Below are 16853 nucleotides of genomic sequence, written 5' to 3' on the forward strand. Positions count from 1 at the left end.
CTAATCTCGAGAATATACAAGCAACTCCTACAGCTCAACTCCAGAAAAATAAATGACCCAATCAAAAAATGGGCCAAAGAACTAAATAGACATTTCTCCAAAGAAGACATACAGATGGCTAACAAACACATGAAAAGATGCTCAACATCACTCATTATCAGAGAAATGCAAATCAAAACCACTATGAGGTACCATTTCACACCAGTCAGAATGGCTGCGATCCAAAAGTCTACAAGTAATAAATGCTGGAGAGGGTGTGGAGAAAAGGGAACCTTCTTACACTGTTGGTGGGAATGCAGACTAGTACAGCCACTATGGAGAACAGTGTGGAGATTCCTTAAAAAACTGAAAATAGACCTGCCTTATGATCCAGCAATCCCACTGCTGGGCATACACACTGAGGAAACCAGAAGGGAAAGAGACACGTGTACCCCAATGTTCATCGCAGCACTGTTTATAATAGCCAGGACATGGAAGCAACCTAGATGTCCATCAGCAGATGAATGGATAAGAAAGCTGTGGTACATATACACAATGGAGTATTACTCAGCCATTAAAAAGAATACATTGGAATCCGTTCTAATGAGGTGGATGAAACTGGAGCCTATTATACAGAGTGAAGTAAGCCAGAAAGAAAAACACCAATACAGTATACTAACACATATATATGGAATTTAGAAAGATGGTAACAATAACCCTGTGTACGAGACAGCAAAAGAGACACTGATGTATAGAACAGTCTTATGGACTCTGTGAGAGAGGGAGAGGGTGGGAAGATTTGGGAGAATGGCATTGAAACATGTAAAATATCATGTATGAAACGAGTTGCCAGTCCAGGTTCGATGCACGATACTGGATGCTTGGGGCTGGTGCACTGGGACGACCCAGAGGGATGGTACGGGGAGGGAGGAGGGAGGAGGGTTCAGGATGGGGAACACATGTATACCTGTGGCGGATTCATTTTGATATTTGGCAAAACTAATACAATTATGTAAAATTTAAAAATAAAATAAAATTAAAAAAAAGAAAAAAAAAACTAAGAAATGTTTCAATCATTAAGTCCCAATTGCTTTCACTTTTATCATCAGTCCTTCCTTTTTATAAATATGAAACCAACTAATGAAAAACAAGAGGGGCCTATACTAGTAAATATTATTAAGTTAATAAATAATATGACTCTTTACAAATATATTAGTGGTGAAATCTCAAAAGGAAAAAATAATATATAAATACAATTTTAAAAATCTTTTTATTTAGAATGCCTCCCACTCAGGCTGAAAGTGTTATAAAGAATATCATTCGAGAAATAGGACAAGAATGTGCAGCCCATGGAGAGATTGTTCCTGAAACTCTGGTTGCTTTTATGGTAAGAATAAATATTTTTGTGAATTACTGCTTTATTAAAAAAATTTTTTTCAGCAGTGCCTATCTTGCTCTTAGAATTCTGTGATGTTTTCTTAACTTATTCCATTGAAAACCTATGGCGATTGGTAGACAAATTGTGTTTGGGTGTGCTCAGTCGTGTCCAACTCTTTGCAACTGCATGGACTGTAGCCTGCGAGGCTCCTCTGTCCATGGGATTTTTCCAGGCAAAAATACTGTTGTTGTTGTTTTTTAAGTCTATAAAGCATGTTAGTTCTAGATTTAAGAGACTAATTTAGAAGATCTCAAAGTATCTTAGAAACACCAATAATGTTTTTCCTGTGTTGTAAGTTTTTTTCTTTTTAACATGTATTGTTCACTGTTGTAAAAATTTCTCATTTCCTTGATATCTCTCTATTCTTGCTTTTGGTATAATAATACACAATAAAAATATGGTAAAAATATTCAAATTAGTTTCCCAATGTAAAATTCCTCCCTTTCTCCAGTTTCTGATGAAGATGCTGATGAACTGGGTTGTAAGAAACTCAGCTGAATGATCAACCCCTGGGTAATCAAGAGGGAGTTATTTTAAAAATGGAAAAATATTAAACTAATGTTGTAGTAATATGAAATAAATGTAATGGACTTTTTCCTACTCTCAGGTGAAAGCTGTTGTTCTGGACCCGAGTAATGGCTTTAACACAGATAGAACGCTCACAAAAAGTGATGTGCAGAAACTGGTAAAGGTGATTATCTAACATTTCTCAAATTTTGAATGATTTACTCACAATTCTAAATATTTGATTTGTGTTGATCAATAGTGCCTTCAGCTCCATTAAACAAAACCCCACCAAACCCCACCAAGCAGGGGTGCAAACAAATGAGAGATTAAATTTATTCTCATAGGATGAAGTCTAAAGGTTCATAGGTTGTTTTCCCTGACTTCCTAGGTCACCATCATGCATGTGTTTTCACCCCAGGGTCACAAGAAAGCTCTTCCACTTTTAGGCAGGTATAAGGTGAGAGGACAAAGGTCAAAATGTATGTGCAATTGGATCTGTCACTTTGTTTTTGGAAAATAATGGGCTTTCCCAGGACCCCTCCCATCTCTCTCCATTTGTGGCTTCCTGCCTACTCAGTCATGTCCGACTCTTTGCCAGCCCATGCACTGTGGCCTGCCAGGCTCCTCTGTGTATGGAATTTTCCAGGCAAGAATACTGGAGTGGGCTGTCGTTTCCTTCTCCAGGGGACCTTCCCAACCCAGGGGCTGAACCATATCTCCTGTGTCACCTGCATTGGCAGGTAGATTCTTTATCACTGTGCCTCCTGGGAAGCCCTTGCATTTATTGAATAGAATGATATTGCAAGTGAGCCTGGGATATTGATTGTTTTCCTCTTTCCTTTTTTAGCTGTAAGAAAATCTCTGCCTTAATCCAGATTGAGGCTTTGTTAGTAAGGAAGGAGGGGTATGGATGCTGGTAGGTAGCAGTGTCTGCCACAGTATTTTAGAGACATCTTATTCATCTAATGAGACATTGAGAAAATTAACTGATTTATATACAGTTAAGTTATATACAAATTCATATTCATATAATTAATGATTCAATATAATTTGTGTTTTCTAAAAGGAAAATTGAACCCAAGAGCAAAATGATTCATAGAATAGTTTGGGAATTTGAGATTGACATCTATACACTGCTGTATTTAAAACAGATGAAGAGCTAACCATAAAGGATCTACTATAAAAGAAAAAAAAAAGAAAGAAATCAAGTAGATGTGCCTGAAAAGCAGTTGTAAGAACTAAAGAAGGCAGGAACTTTAGATACTGTTAATTTTTCCATATGTTTTAAGTTTGACTCACTGGGTTTAGATACTTACATGTTTATTTTCTAAATATTTGTGAATGGATTTCCTAAAATTTCAACATTATTTTTTCCCCTGGGCTTAATGATTTTAATTCCCTCCTTCATACAAAAGACTTGAAACAAGCTTTCCCAGACTTGTATGTGGATATTTTCTGAGCTCAAACAAATGGCAGAGAAAATTTTCATCATCTCCATCTTCTCTCTCAGCCAGCAATTTGCATAGTGAAACACAGGTCTGTCCGCAGATGTTCGAGGATCAAGAGAGCTTTGGAAGATTGAAACTAGGGAATATGTTGTTAGGATAACGTGCAGAAGAAACTCCATGATTCTCTATGGCAGCTGAGAGCTGGGTCTTTCTGTGCTGAAACTAAGAATGTGCTATAAAGCCTGTTCTTAGCAATAGGGGAAATGACTAATGGTCAGTCAGAAATTTTGTTGGAAAGCCATGGAGAAGAACCAAGGAGGGGCAGAAAGTCTTTTTCTCCTTTTCATGGCTTAAGAAGCAATTTCCTCCCCCTCTAACTCAACTAAGTTGGCAAGAGTTTGATACATTTTTTGAATTTTATTTTTCTTATTGCAGTGTAGTTGATTTACAATATTGTGTTAATTTCCACTGCACAGCAAAGTGAATCAGTTATACACACATATATAAATTCTTTTTTATATTCTTTTCCATTATGGTTTATCCCAGGATATTGAATATAGTTCCCTATGCTCAGTGTACTTTTAATGTGACAGGGACATTAACTGTCAATTTATATCATAATTCAAGTGATAAAAAGTGTTTCCTTTTTTCTCAATTAAGAATCATGTGGATGTGCTAATTTTTGCATTTGTAAAGTCTGTGCTTGGACCGGCACCTCTCCACCTGGAACAGTCCAGGTGTCCCATCCTCACTCCTGCTTTCTCCTCTCCCTTCTCCCAGGAAAGTAGTGTTGGTGCCCTGGGAGGCGGGCTGAGTGAAGCTGTTGATGTGCCTGCCAGGTACAGACATAAAGTCTAACATGAGAGAGGGAAGAGTGGGGTTGGGGGATGGCGAAGAGAGGAGAAAAGAAAAATTCAGGTTAACTGTCTATCATAACAAGGCAACACGGAGGAGGAGGATAAGCTATCTGTGTGTGTATCGGTGGGGGGAGGGGACAGAGGAGGGCAGATGGGAGAAAATGGACCAGAGGAAGAAATTTTGAAACAGGAGGCAGGGTCAGAGATTGTCCGTGACCAGAGGATGGTAGCCACAGCAGCTTCTTATACAATGGACATGACCTCCAGCATCAGCTAAAAAAAAGGGAGCATGAAGGTTCAAATAAATGGTAATGAGGAACTCAAGAAGAACTCCAGACATGAGCATAAGCTTCATGCAATGTCCACCCACATTCAGTCTTCGGAGACTAACCTTGTCGAGGTCCTTGCCTCCAATTAGACTATTAGCCACCTGGGTATGGTAATATTGGCTAGCTCAGGGGAAATAGCTTATTACTTAATAAATGTTATTGGTTAAATGATCTATAAAGCGTGAAGTTCTGAGTAAAAAAAATAATAAAAGGGGTTATTGGTAGATAAATATCAGAAGCTATTGCTGTGATGTTTCTCTTTGATTTTAAAAATAACATTGGAAAATACTTTTAATTGCTTCAGAAAATATAACTAGAAGCATTTATGGGATATTCTCTTTTAGCTTTGTGTGAATCGGCTATTGGACAGCAAAAATCCTTCCCTGGACACCGTTAAGATGCAAGTCTATTTTGATATGAATTATACAAGTCGAGGTAACGTATATCTACCTATATTGATACCCTTTAAAAGAAGATTCATGTTGTATTTCAGGTTACAGGGCTTCATTTGGTTGATTAAGAACAATTTAACTTTTTTGTCTGTCTTTTGAAATTTTTTCCAACTTTGAAGAATGTAATAATATTGGAGATGTTAAATGAGACCATTGGCCTTAATGAGTGTCAAAAGTTTCTGAGTCTATTGTGCTTTAACTGTTATATGACTAATACATAATATCATAAAGCAACCAGCCCACTGAAGTTAAAATTTTTAATTTGCTGATTTTTTTGGTTCCTGGTTTATATTATTATCTCACAATGCTTTCCTAAATTATGTAACTTACAAAAAAATGAAGTTAATGATGGGAAATATAAGCTCAGAACATATTTTGTATGTAAATCGTTTATTACATACATCCGAGATAAACTGGAAACAAGATAAAAAGGGAAATAAAGATTGCCTCTGCTGACTGTAATGATATCATTATTAACCATTTGGTTATTTTCATTGTCTTTTTTCTCTTTATGTATTAAACTTTTACTTATGCTATATGTGTAAAATCACTATCTTGCTTTTTTGATTAATCATAATGACATTTTAGGGCTTCCCTCGTAGCTCAGTTGGTAAAGAATCTGCCTGCAATGCAGAAGACCTGGGTTTGATTCCTGGGTTGGGAAGATCCCCTGGAGAAGGAGCTGCCAACCCACTCCAGTATCCTTGCCTAGGGAATCCACATGGACAGAGGAGCCTGGCAGGCTACAGTACATGGAGTCACAAGTTGGACACGACTTAGTGACTAAACCATCACAATGACATTTTAAAACAATAGTAATGAATTGATGTAATTTAGATTTTTCTTAATTTCAAAGGTTGAGGTTTTGTGGTAAAATTATAGCTATAAATTGTATATGGTTGATATTTTAATTATTGCCCTTGTTAAAGGGTGTCTAATTGACTTAGTTGCAAAACTTATAGTGCTGGTGAAGTGTGGCTTCTGCCACAATTAAGCTTAAACCTCATTATATCACAGGAAGAAGGGTGAGGGATACAGTTCTTGATGCAATATTGTATTACAGTAATGCCATTCAAAGGAAATTTATCTAGAACTAAAATAGAAACACACATAGTTGAAGAGGAAAATTTATACTATCTTTATGGGTATTTATATTTGCTTACATACAGTATACTGTATGTGCTTACCAATTGCATATAGATAGTACATATAATTTATACTGTATATGTTTATAATGTATATACATATGTAATATATGTATATAATGTTTATAATGTATATTATAAAATGTCTTGTATACTTCCTGCTTAACTAGGAGGTCTTAGCCCTATCTATTATGTTTGGATTGTCTGTTTAAAAGTCTTACATGTTTTGACAAAGTATGCCATTTAAATCACTGTAGTACATCTTTGCCACCAGATTTTTGTCTTGAAGTTACTTGCTGGCCACTATTTATTTTTTTTGTTTTGATGACTATATCCTAAGCAAATACTTGTTTTCATGCAGTAGAATTTCCATACCATGCCATTTCCCCCTCTGGTCCTATTTTCTTATTGGAGAAGAATTCTAAGTATCAATATATGGAACATTGTCTATTGCCATTTTTAGAGGAATTTCTTGAAGAACATCACCGGGTCATAGAGTCTAGATTAAGTTCTGTTAGCAGAGAGATTACAGACAGTCGAGCATGTGTCCGAGAGGAGCTGGAAAGCCTCTACCGCAAGATCGTCAGCTACGTGTTACTGCGTTCTGGGCTGGGGTCCCCAACAGACATCAAGATTGTCAGAGAGGCAACAGGTAAAAAATGTACATCATTTCCATTCCATGTGTGAACATACATGAACATCGTATCTTATAAAATATGGTGAATTACAAGTGCTGAACGTTGAAGTTTTCTCCTTTTGTCTGAAAAAAAAATTAGCACAAATAAGAGGTTAAAATTTACCCACATTCCTCTTACACAGTGTAGCATCACTAAAACTCAAGTATCACCTCTGGGAAGTGAATATGTTCATCTTCTTAGAGCTGTGTGTACCTAGGGACGTATTACTCCTCACTAGAGAAGCATTGGCAGTATGATTAAAAGTACCAGGCTGGCTGAGGAGTGGGAAATGTTGGGAGAGTAAATTTCATACTGGTGAAAGGAGTTGAGTTTGTCATCTAGGATGGATGAAGGTAAACAACACTGTTTTATCCTTAGGAAATACTTGCCCAGTTTCGTATATAAGATAAGGAATAGGCAATATCACTAATCTTCCCACGGCTTTCTTCCATAATGCTTTTAAAGCATCATTTTTTTTTTCTACTCAGAATCCTACTTAGAAAGCTTATTTTAATGCGCATTGCCAAAAAATTACTGATGGATGCATAATTGTAGAAAAAGATGTGAGGCAATGGCATTATTTTTAGCAGCTCAGCTTTGATGTATGCTAAATTTTGCCAAGTATTGTGGAATCAGGTATCAGACAGTTAAAGAATCATCTAAGTAACTCTATAAAGACAAGCCCCTTAGCTTTCTGCTGAAAGAGATTTGCTATTTAACTTCTGGTATCTTTATTCTACCATTTTGTTGTCCTTTTTGTGGTTTGTTTAGCTGCCCTACAGAGTGTATTTCCTCAAACTGAACTTGGGACATTTCTAACTCTTTCTAAGAAAGACAAAGAACGCCAGCTGAAAGAACTCACCATGATTGTGACTGGAATTCGTTTATTTAACCGAGACTGTGGAAAGGGAGGAGAAGGCATTGATGACTGTAGGTATATCATTAGGTTAATTCTATAGGTTACACAGGTTTAAATTTTAATGGGAACAGAGGAAAATAATACACAGTACATCACTGGCATTCTTAGATTTAACATTTGCAGTTTTGATTATACCTTAGGTACTGCTGCTGTTCATAATGTACAGTAATCTTTCATGTTATTGGGGCAAGACCATACATTTTTATGTATCATGAAGCTAGGGGCTTTGATCCCTGCATTGGGAAGGTCCCCTGGAGTAGGAAATGGCAACCCACTCCAGTATTCTTACTGGAAATTCCATGGACAGAGGAGCTTGGTGGGCTACAGCCCATTAGGTCACAAAGAGTCGGACACGACTGAGCATGCCCTGCACATGAAGCTAGTATGGGGTATGAATCAGTAAAAGGATCAAGAGGACCTCCAGAGTCCAGCCTCCCCAATTCAATGGACCTCTATGTTCTTTGCATGCATATATGCTCAGTTGTGTCTGACTCTTTGCGATCCCATGGACTGTAGCCCACCAGGCTCTTCTGTCCATAGGATTTTCCAGGAAAGAAAACTGGAGTGGTTGCTATTTCCTACTCTAGGGGATCTTCCCAACCCAGAGATCAAACTCGCATCTCTTGCATCTCCTGCATTGGCAGGTGGATTTTTTACTGTTGGTACCACCTGGGAAGCCCTCCAAGCCAAATAATCAAAATGGAATAAAACTCAGTCATTCAAAATATGAAAATCACCCTGAAAAGAAAACTGTTGCTGATGTGGTTAATGGAATGAAATAGAATAAGAGGAGAATATTTGCAAGTCTATAAATCCAGAGCCTCTACTATGCTGTTACATACTTAATGCATTCATTATCTGTAAGTTTGAAAGCATTTGTTGAAATATTTGCTCAAAGATCAACCAGTAGGAGTAAATTCCTTGTGTGTGTGGCACACATGCAGGCCCACTGAGAAGGTGTTAGTGTCTATTACCAGATTACTGATCTAGTACAATAGGGTAATTGTTTTTGCAATTTAAAAAGTGTTCTGAAAAGTCCAATTCCCATTCTTCATACATTTCCCTACTTTGCTAGATGATTCTGTTGTTTTTCTGTATCCCAGTGAGCTTCTTAAGTGGTACTCTTTTATTTCCTTTTTTACAAGCAGTAAAGAAGATTCACAGAAGAGTTAATAGTGGCTTTTCTAGAAGCAAGTAATTAATAGCACATAACACCAAAGCCTGTCTGTTCTTTAGACTCTTCTATATTTTATTGACAAAAGGTGATCTGATTTAACTTTTTGTTTTATTCCAGCAGTGTGGTGTTTTGTTTTATTTGTTTTTTGATAAGTTTTTCTTTTTTGTTCTTTCCTTCCTGATATAGAAGTGATGAAACACCTGCCTCTTTATTATTAATTTGGTTAAGGAAAAAAAACTGACTCAACCTACTGTTTAAATATGACTACTTTCTAGGCTTTGTTTTTCTGAATTATTTTAGCTTGCCTCATGTTTGCTTTATTATACCTTTCAAACCAGTGCCAGCTATTCTACAGGAAGCAATCCCAGCCACCACTCAGCACGTTGATTCCCAGCTTGAGGTGGTTCAGGAACAGGCATACCGCTACACAGCCATCCTGGAGAAGGTAGCAAAGAATCCCCTCATGAGTCAAGAACTTCAGCCCTATATGTTAAGAGAAGCCCTATATAATGTGCGGCAATGCGAGATCTTCCTTCGGGTCATTTTGGTGAGTTATTGTCTTAAGAGCTGGCCATTTCCACAGAATGTAGCCTCATATATGTATATGTATACATATATATACATATATACACTTGCTTTGAATTAAATGTTGAGCTTAATTTTTTAAAAAGCCACTGATTAAATAGGTTTGTTTGTTTTTTAGCACTTTCTATGATCCAGGTTCCAACTTTTCCACTTACTGTGATCCAGGTTCCAACTTTTTAAACATTCTTTTCCATAATGGTTTATCATAGGATATTGAATATATTTCCCCATGCTATATAGTAGGGCCTTGTTTGCTGTTTATCACAACCTCCTTATACATTATGGGATGACCAGGTCATTGATAAAGAAAGCAACCTTAATAAGTGTTCAGCATATATTGCGTCTATAGGATCAAGGACTGAAATAGAAATGGGAGAGTTGGATGCTGATTTTAATGAAGGTGTGTTGAGAGGATTTTTGATAGTTGATTCTCTTTGGTCCTTGGTAATATGATTGTTGCATGGTTGCTATGGTAATGCAGGTATATGTCTGTGTATAAGACATCTTGCATTGTTTGCTTTCATTCAGAGCAAGTGTCTAACATATAGTTTGGCAGGTTGTTGGCACTCAAAGAACTTTTATGTAATTACTTGTTCTAATTGTAAAATTTGGTGGAGAAGATTTTTTTCCTGCTTCTCTAGATCTAATAAACAAACCAAACACTCTCCCTGCAAAGAGTTGGAAAATATGGTATGGTAAAGTGGTGATTTTCAACTTTTTTTTAAAAAGCATCAGAGCCCTTTCTGATAGAAACTTACCCAGAAGAAGTTTACTTACTCCTTAAAATATAAAGCAAGTTTCTAGACCAAAGGATCAGAGGCCCTTTTCCTCAAGGAGCATTCCCAAGCCATCCTAAGATTCCAGGAAACACAGTTTCTTAACTGTGTCATGGCAGCAAACTAAGTTTCTACCAGTTACTGTTTTGTTTTCTGTTTTTTTCCCCCTAGCTATATTGAGGTGTTATTGACAAAGTTGTAGGATATTTGAATTGTACAACGTTTTGATTTGGTACACCTCTATATTCCCCCGCTGAATTGATTAATACATCCACCCCCCGGTTGCTGTTTACCTTCACACAGCCTCTTATTTTCCAGTACCCGTAAGACCACAGGATTGGTGGAACTGTCTTTTGTGCAAGTGAATACTAATGTCTTGAGGGATACAACAGGCTGTGTTCTGCCCCTCTTTTTGTTTTCACGTGTATTTTGATTACTCAGTAGTACTTTGTTCGTTTGTTTTGATAAGGCTGTGTCAGGTCTTTGTTGCGGCACTCAGGATCCTCACTGTGTCATGTGAGATCTTTCACTGCGATGCATGGACTCCCTACTTGTGGCTCGCAGGCACAGTAGCTGCAGCGTGCAGGCTCCAGAGCACACGGGCTTCAGTAGTTGTGGCACACGGGCTCTCTCGTTGTGGCGTACCATTTGAGTTGCTCCACAGCACGTGGCATCCTAGTTCCTGACCAGGGACTGAACCCACGTCCCCCACCTTGCAAGATGGATTCCCAACCACTGACCACCAGGGAAATCCCTTGATACTATTTTTGGATGCCCTAGGTCTGTCTTCTCTCCTTACCTCCACTACAGAGGAGAGAAGGATAACATCCAAAGACATGAATTCATAGCAACAAACTAGGAGGGGTCCTCACAGCTGGTCTACTATCTGTTTGCCTTCAGAAGGGAGGGCTCTAAATCAGCTCCCTGGAACCAAACCATTCTTTAGGGTAGATATTCCCCTGAAGTGGACTTGTGGCTAGCAGCCTTTGTAATTAGTCAGATACTAAGAGGATTTCACAGTCAGTTTGAGTGCATAGGGGTCCACAGGAGAAGAACCTCATATTTACTTTTGTCCTTTATGCTCAAAAGGGATATTATAAGAAAGAACTTCGGGAAACTGTCACATATACTCTAAGGATGTTGTGGAGGATGTGTTCATTCTATAGTATCTTCTCACAGCTTTCGCTCATGAATCGTATTCAGCCAACTGACAGTCTTAAAATCTTTTTGGTGCTGTGCCATTCAGTGGGATCTTATCTCCTCGATCAAGGATTGAACCTGTGCCCCCTGCTTTGGAAACGAGGAGTCTTAGCCACTGTACCACCAGGAAAGTCTTAAATTCCCTGACAGTTTTGAATTCTCATTGGAGTTCTTACTCTTACATCTCTTACTAGAGAGATGGTGAGTAGAGGGCTGAAGTGCCAAGTGTGGGTCTTACAGCCAGACTTCCTAGGTTATAATCCTGCCATTGCTACTTACTAAATCTGTGTCCTTGATGAAGTTGCTTGACTTCTCTGTGCCTTAGTCCTCACATCTGTAAAAAAGGGGTTACTGATAGTCCCCACTAGGTAAATAAGGTAGAGCAGTGTTGTCAGACAGATGAAGATGATGATGACGAGAAACACAGTGTTTACCATCATCATCATCAGGGTGTTAGCAGAGCAGTTCTAACTTCATTTCAATAGGGGCACAAGCTGAAGGGCTCTTACTTTTCTTGAAATAGCTCCTTTCCAAACCCTTTGTTGCTCATGTTATTGAGAAAGTTCACATTCTGATCTTAGCACTCTTCATGACTCTTTCATTCTCCCTTTAGTCAGTCAGAATGAGCTTTCTTTAAGTTTCTGACTTTCTTGCTGCTTAATCACTGTTTCTTTTTGTTGTTATTGTTTTTATTTTTATTGAGACATACTTGAATTACAATGTTAGTTTCAGGTGTACAACATAGTCATTCAAAATTTTTAAAGATAGTACTCTGTTTTTAGTTATTATAGAATATTGGCTATGTTCCTTGTGGTATAAAAATATATCCCTGTAGTTTATTTATTTTCTACATTATAGTTTTTATCTCTTAATCCCCTATCCCTATTTTGCCCTTCCCGCTTCTCCACTAGTAGCTATTATATTGTTCTCTATATCTGCAAGTCTTTTTTTTTTTTTTTTTTTAATATTCACTAGTCTGTTTTATCGGAAAAGGCAATGGTGCCCCACTCCTGTACACTTGCCTGGAAAATCCCATGGATGGAAGAGCCTGGTGGGCTGCAGTCCATGGGGTCGCTAAGAGTCAGACACGACTTCACTTTCACTTTTCACTTTCATGAATTGGAGAAGGAAATGGCAATCCAGTCCAGTGTTCTTGCCTGGAGAATTCCAGGGACAGGGGAGCCTGGTGGGCTGCCGTCTATGGGGTGGCACAGAGTCGGACATGACTGAAGCGACTTAGCAGCAGCAGTCTGTTTTATTTTGTGGATTCCACATATAAGTGGTAACATACAGTACTTGTCTTTCTCTATCTGACTTATTTCACTAAGCATGATACCTTCCAGGTCCATCCATGCCACTGCAGATGGCAAAATCTCTTTTTATGGCTGACTAGGATATGGTAGTTTTTGATACTCCAGCCTTCCCCCATCAATCTGCCTTAGTTACAGTTTAAGGTTGATCATTACAGAATGGATACAATTTAATGAGTATTATTGCTAGGTTATAAAATACCTCAGTTTATATTTAGCTGAACCCTTTTCCTATCCATGAAATCTATGAATACTCTTTTTTAAAGTCACATTATTTGAACAAATATTAATAAGATTTTTTGAAATATTGATTTTGATTCAAAAATTTTTCTTTTGTCAATGCTACATTCAGTTTGTGTAGACATTTGGAAAATCCAGTTATATCCTGGGTAAGATGGTGAGTTATTGTCTTTTGATCAGGACTTTATCTGCTATAGTGAACAAATTCAAATATTCTGGAAGAGAAAGGAAGGGGTGATTGCAGTCTTGCTGACTGTCTTAGCTGAGAGAACAGAATTCCACCCTCTGTGGGCTTTTGATGAGCACGGCAGTTACCAAAGAGAGAAAGCCACTTATTGTTACTGTACCAGTAAAAGTTGCATGACACACAACATTTCTTAAAATATACAAGTCAAGACTTTTGTACGCTTCCTCTGCCCAAGCTGTGTTTGCAGGGCCATTCACAGAATAGATTACACAGGGCTTCTTGATTTTTCTGAAAATGCAAGTAAAATGTCAGTTAGGTGGAATTTGTACTTGTTTTAGATTTGTTGAAAAATGTTCATAGAAGAAAGTATGAGAAACTTATCACTTAAAAAGTAGGGGAGAGGAAGAATAATGCTAGGTACACATACTTTCCCCAAGCATTTTTTGGACTGCACTATGAAACGAAGGTTTGTGACTTTATTCTTGGTTTTTATTGCCTCCAACAATCTCATTAGAAATAGCTTTGTGTTAGGAGGCTGTCAAGTTTATGGTGGCAGATGCAAGTTTTTCAAAATGTGAATTTTATCATGGGTAACAAAAGCTATCCTTTTCCCAAAATGATGGACTCATTTCATTGACTCTCAGGAAACTATCTGCCAATAGATAAGGCTCAAAAATCATAGTTTGTCTGCCAGTTGTTCTTTCATATAAAAATGCTTTTCTACTAGAGAGGGGAGAAAAAGGCTCATTCGTCTTGCAACCCAGTCATATAAGAGAACTATGTGTTTTAATATGCATGATAGCTCGGTTGGTAAAGAATCTGCCTGCAATGCAGGAGATCCCGGTTCGATTTTTGGGTCTGAAGGGATAGGCTACCCACTGGAGAAAGGATAGGCTACTCACTCCAATATTCTTGAGCTTCCCTTGTGGCTCAGCTGGTAAAGAATCTGCCTGCAATGCGGGAGACCTGGGTTCGATCCCTGGGTTGGGAAGATCCCCTGGAGAGGGGAAAGGCTACCCCCTCCAGTTTTCTGGCCTGGAGAATTCCATGGACTGTATAGTCCATGGGGTCACAAAGAGTTGGACATGGTTGAGTGACTTTCACTTCCACTTTCACAGAAGTGTTTTATGTGTACTTTCTATTTGATCTGAATGTTAAAAAACTATGCACATAAAGATCAAAATTCAATAAAATTAATACTTCTTACTGCAATATCAAGGATAGTGAAAATAGGTTTTTTTTATTGAGATACAATTGATTATATTTGTGTCAGATGTATAACATAATTATAATATGTTGCAAAATGGTGACCATAATAAATCTAGTTAAACTCTTCAGCACATATAGTTAGTTTTTTTTCTTGTGATGAGAACTTTTAAGATCTCCTCTCTTAACAACTTCCAATTGTACAATACAGTATTATGAACTACAGTCATAGACACCATGCTATGTGTTACATTCCCATGACATGTATCTTATAAGTGGAAATGTATACCTTTTGATCCCCTTCACCCATTTTGCCCACCTCATCCCCCCACCAATGGTAATTACCAATCTGTTCTCCATCTATGAGTTCAATTTTTTAAAAAAAGATTCCACATATAACAACAAGGTCCTATTATAGAGCACAGGGAACAATATCCAATATATTGTAATAATCTATCATGGAAAAAGAACCTGAAAAAGTTGTATATGTGTAACGAGATCACTTTCTGTATATCAAAAATTAACACAAAATTGTGAATCAACTATTCTTCAATTTTAAAAAAATTCCTTATATAAGTGAGATCATATGATATTTGTCTTTGTTAGACATATTTCCCTTAGTAAAATTCCTGCAAGGTTCATTCATGTTGCTGCAAAATGGCAGGATTTCCTTGTAAATGATGCTGCAGTGAATATGGGGGCATGTATCAGTGAATATATCTTTTTGAGTTAGTATTAGGTTAGTTAGGTTAGTTAGTATTGAGTTAGTTAGGTATTCATTTTCTCCAGGTAAATACCCAGAAATGGAATTGTTGGATCATGTGGTAGGTCTGTTTTAATTTTCTGAAGAGCCTCTCTACAGATTTCCCACACTGGCTGCGCTGGGTTACATTCCCACCAGCAGTGCGCAGGTGCTCCCTTTCCCCCACGTATCTCTGCCAATGCTTGTTCTTTCTTGTCATTTTGATAGTAGCCGTTCTGTCAGATGTGAAGTGATACATCATACTGGTTTTGATTTGCATTTTCCTGGTAATTAGTGATGCTGAGCAATTTTTCATGTATTTGTTGTCCATCTATATGTCTTCTTTGGAAAAAAGTCTATTCAGATTCTTTGGCCATTAAAAAATTTTATTGTTTGTTTTTGCTAGAGTTGTATGGGTTCTTTATATATTTTTGATCAGATACATGATTTGTGAATATTTTCTCCCATTCCATTGGTTGCCTTTTCATTTTATTGATGGTTTCCTTTTACTGTGCAGCTTTTTATTATTATTTTTTTTTACTTTATAATATTGTATTGCTTTTGCCATACATCAACATGCATCCACCACGGGTGTACACATGTTCCCCATCCTGAACCCCCCTCCCACCACCCTCCCCATAACCATCCCTCTGGGTCATCCCAGTGCACCAGCCCCAAGCTTCCTATATCCTGCATCGAACCTGGACTGGTGATTCATTTCTTATATGATATTATACATGTTTCAATGCCATTCTCCCAAATCATCCCCCCCTCCCTCTCCCACAGAGTCCAAAAGACTGTTCTATACATCTGTGTCTCTTTGGATGTGCAGCTTCTTAGTTTGATACAGTTCTACCTGTTGATTTTTGCTTTTGTTGCCTTTGTTTCTGATGTCAGAAAAGAAAATTCACCAAGACTTTACTGCTTATGTTTTCTTCTAGGAGTTTATGTTTTCAGGTCTAATGTTCAAGTCCTTAATTCACTTTGAATTGCTTTTTGTGTGTGGTGTAAAATAGTGGTGTAGTTTCGTTCTTTGCAGGTGGCTGTACAGTCTTTCCAGCACCATTTATTGAAGAGACTATCCACTCTCCACTGAATATTCTTGGTGCTTTGTGGTAAATTAACTGATTGTATATGTATGGGTTATTTCTGCACTGTCTGTTCTGTTTTATGGGTCTATGTGTCTGTTTTGATGCCAGTACCATGTTGTTTCAATTACTGTGACTTTGTGACTTTGTAGTAGTTTGAAACCAGTTAGCATGATGCCTTCTGCTTTATTCTTCTTTCTCAAGGTGCTTTGGCTATTTGAAGTCTTTTGTGATTCCATATAAATGTGAGGATTGTTCGTTCTATCTCTTTGAAAATGCCATTGGAATCTTGATAGGGATCATATTGAATCTGTAGGTACCTTTGGGTAGTATGGTCATTTTAACAGTATTAATTCTTCTAATCCCGGAGCACAGAATGTTTTTCCCTTTATTTATGAGGACTTGCTTTGCAATTAAAATTCTGTATAGTCATGAACAAGTTCTTTTTGGTAAAATGTAAACAGTGTGATTGTTCTAGGACACTGTCAGGAAAAATGAAGAAGTTCTGTGTATCTAATCTGTAGATGGAGCCTACAGGCATAGCTTGGGGGAGTAGCTCTGGAGTAGCTTTACTTAATATATCACACCTCT

At 37.6% G+C, this 16853-nt stretch overlaps 1 protein-coding gene across 5 annotated transcripts in view; it reads left to right on the top strand.

The window, feature by feature from the left end:
- CFAP206 (cilia and flagella associated protein 206) overlaps positions 1-16853 on the top strand; it is a 38476-nt gene that overhangs the window by 3093 nt on the left and 18530 nt on the right. For 4 of the 5 annotated variants that reach the window (XM_044924268.2, XM_044924267.2, XM_044924270.2 and 1 more), the window contains exons 2-7: positions 1258-1366; positions 2025-2108; positions 4903-4993; positions 6619-6807; positions 7604-7762; positions 9267-9475. In XM_044924268.2, the coding sequence (XP_044780203.2) occupies positions 1259-1366; positions 2025-2108; positions 4903-4993; positions 6619-6807; positions 7604-7762; positions 9267-9475 (840 nt within the window). In that variant the 5' untranslated portion in view covers position 1258. Of the gene's footprint in view, positions 1-1257; positions 1367-2024; positions 2109-4093; positions 4212-4902; positions 4994-6618; positions 6808-7603; positions 7763-9266; positions 9476-16853 lie in introns of those variants that run through there. The other variant, XM_044924271.2, reaches the window with a different exon arrangement.

Source organism: Bubalus bubalis, chromosome 10, assembly GCF_019923935.1.
Source record: "Bubalus bubalis isolate 160015118507 breed Murrah chromosome 10, NDDB_SH_1, whole genome shotgun sequence".
In the NCBI taxonomy this organism is placed as follows: Eukaryota; Metazoa; Chordata; class Mammalia; order Artiodactyla; family Bovidae; genus Bubalus; species Bubalus bubalis.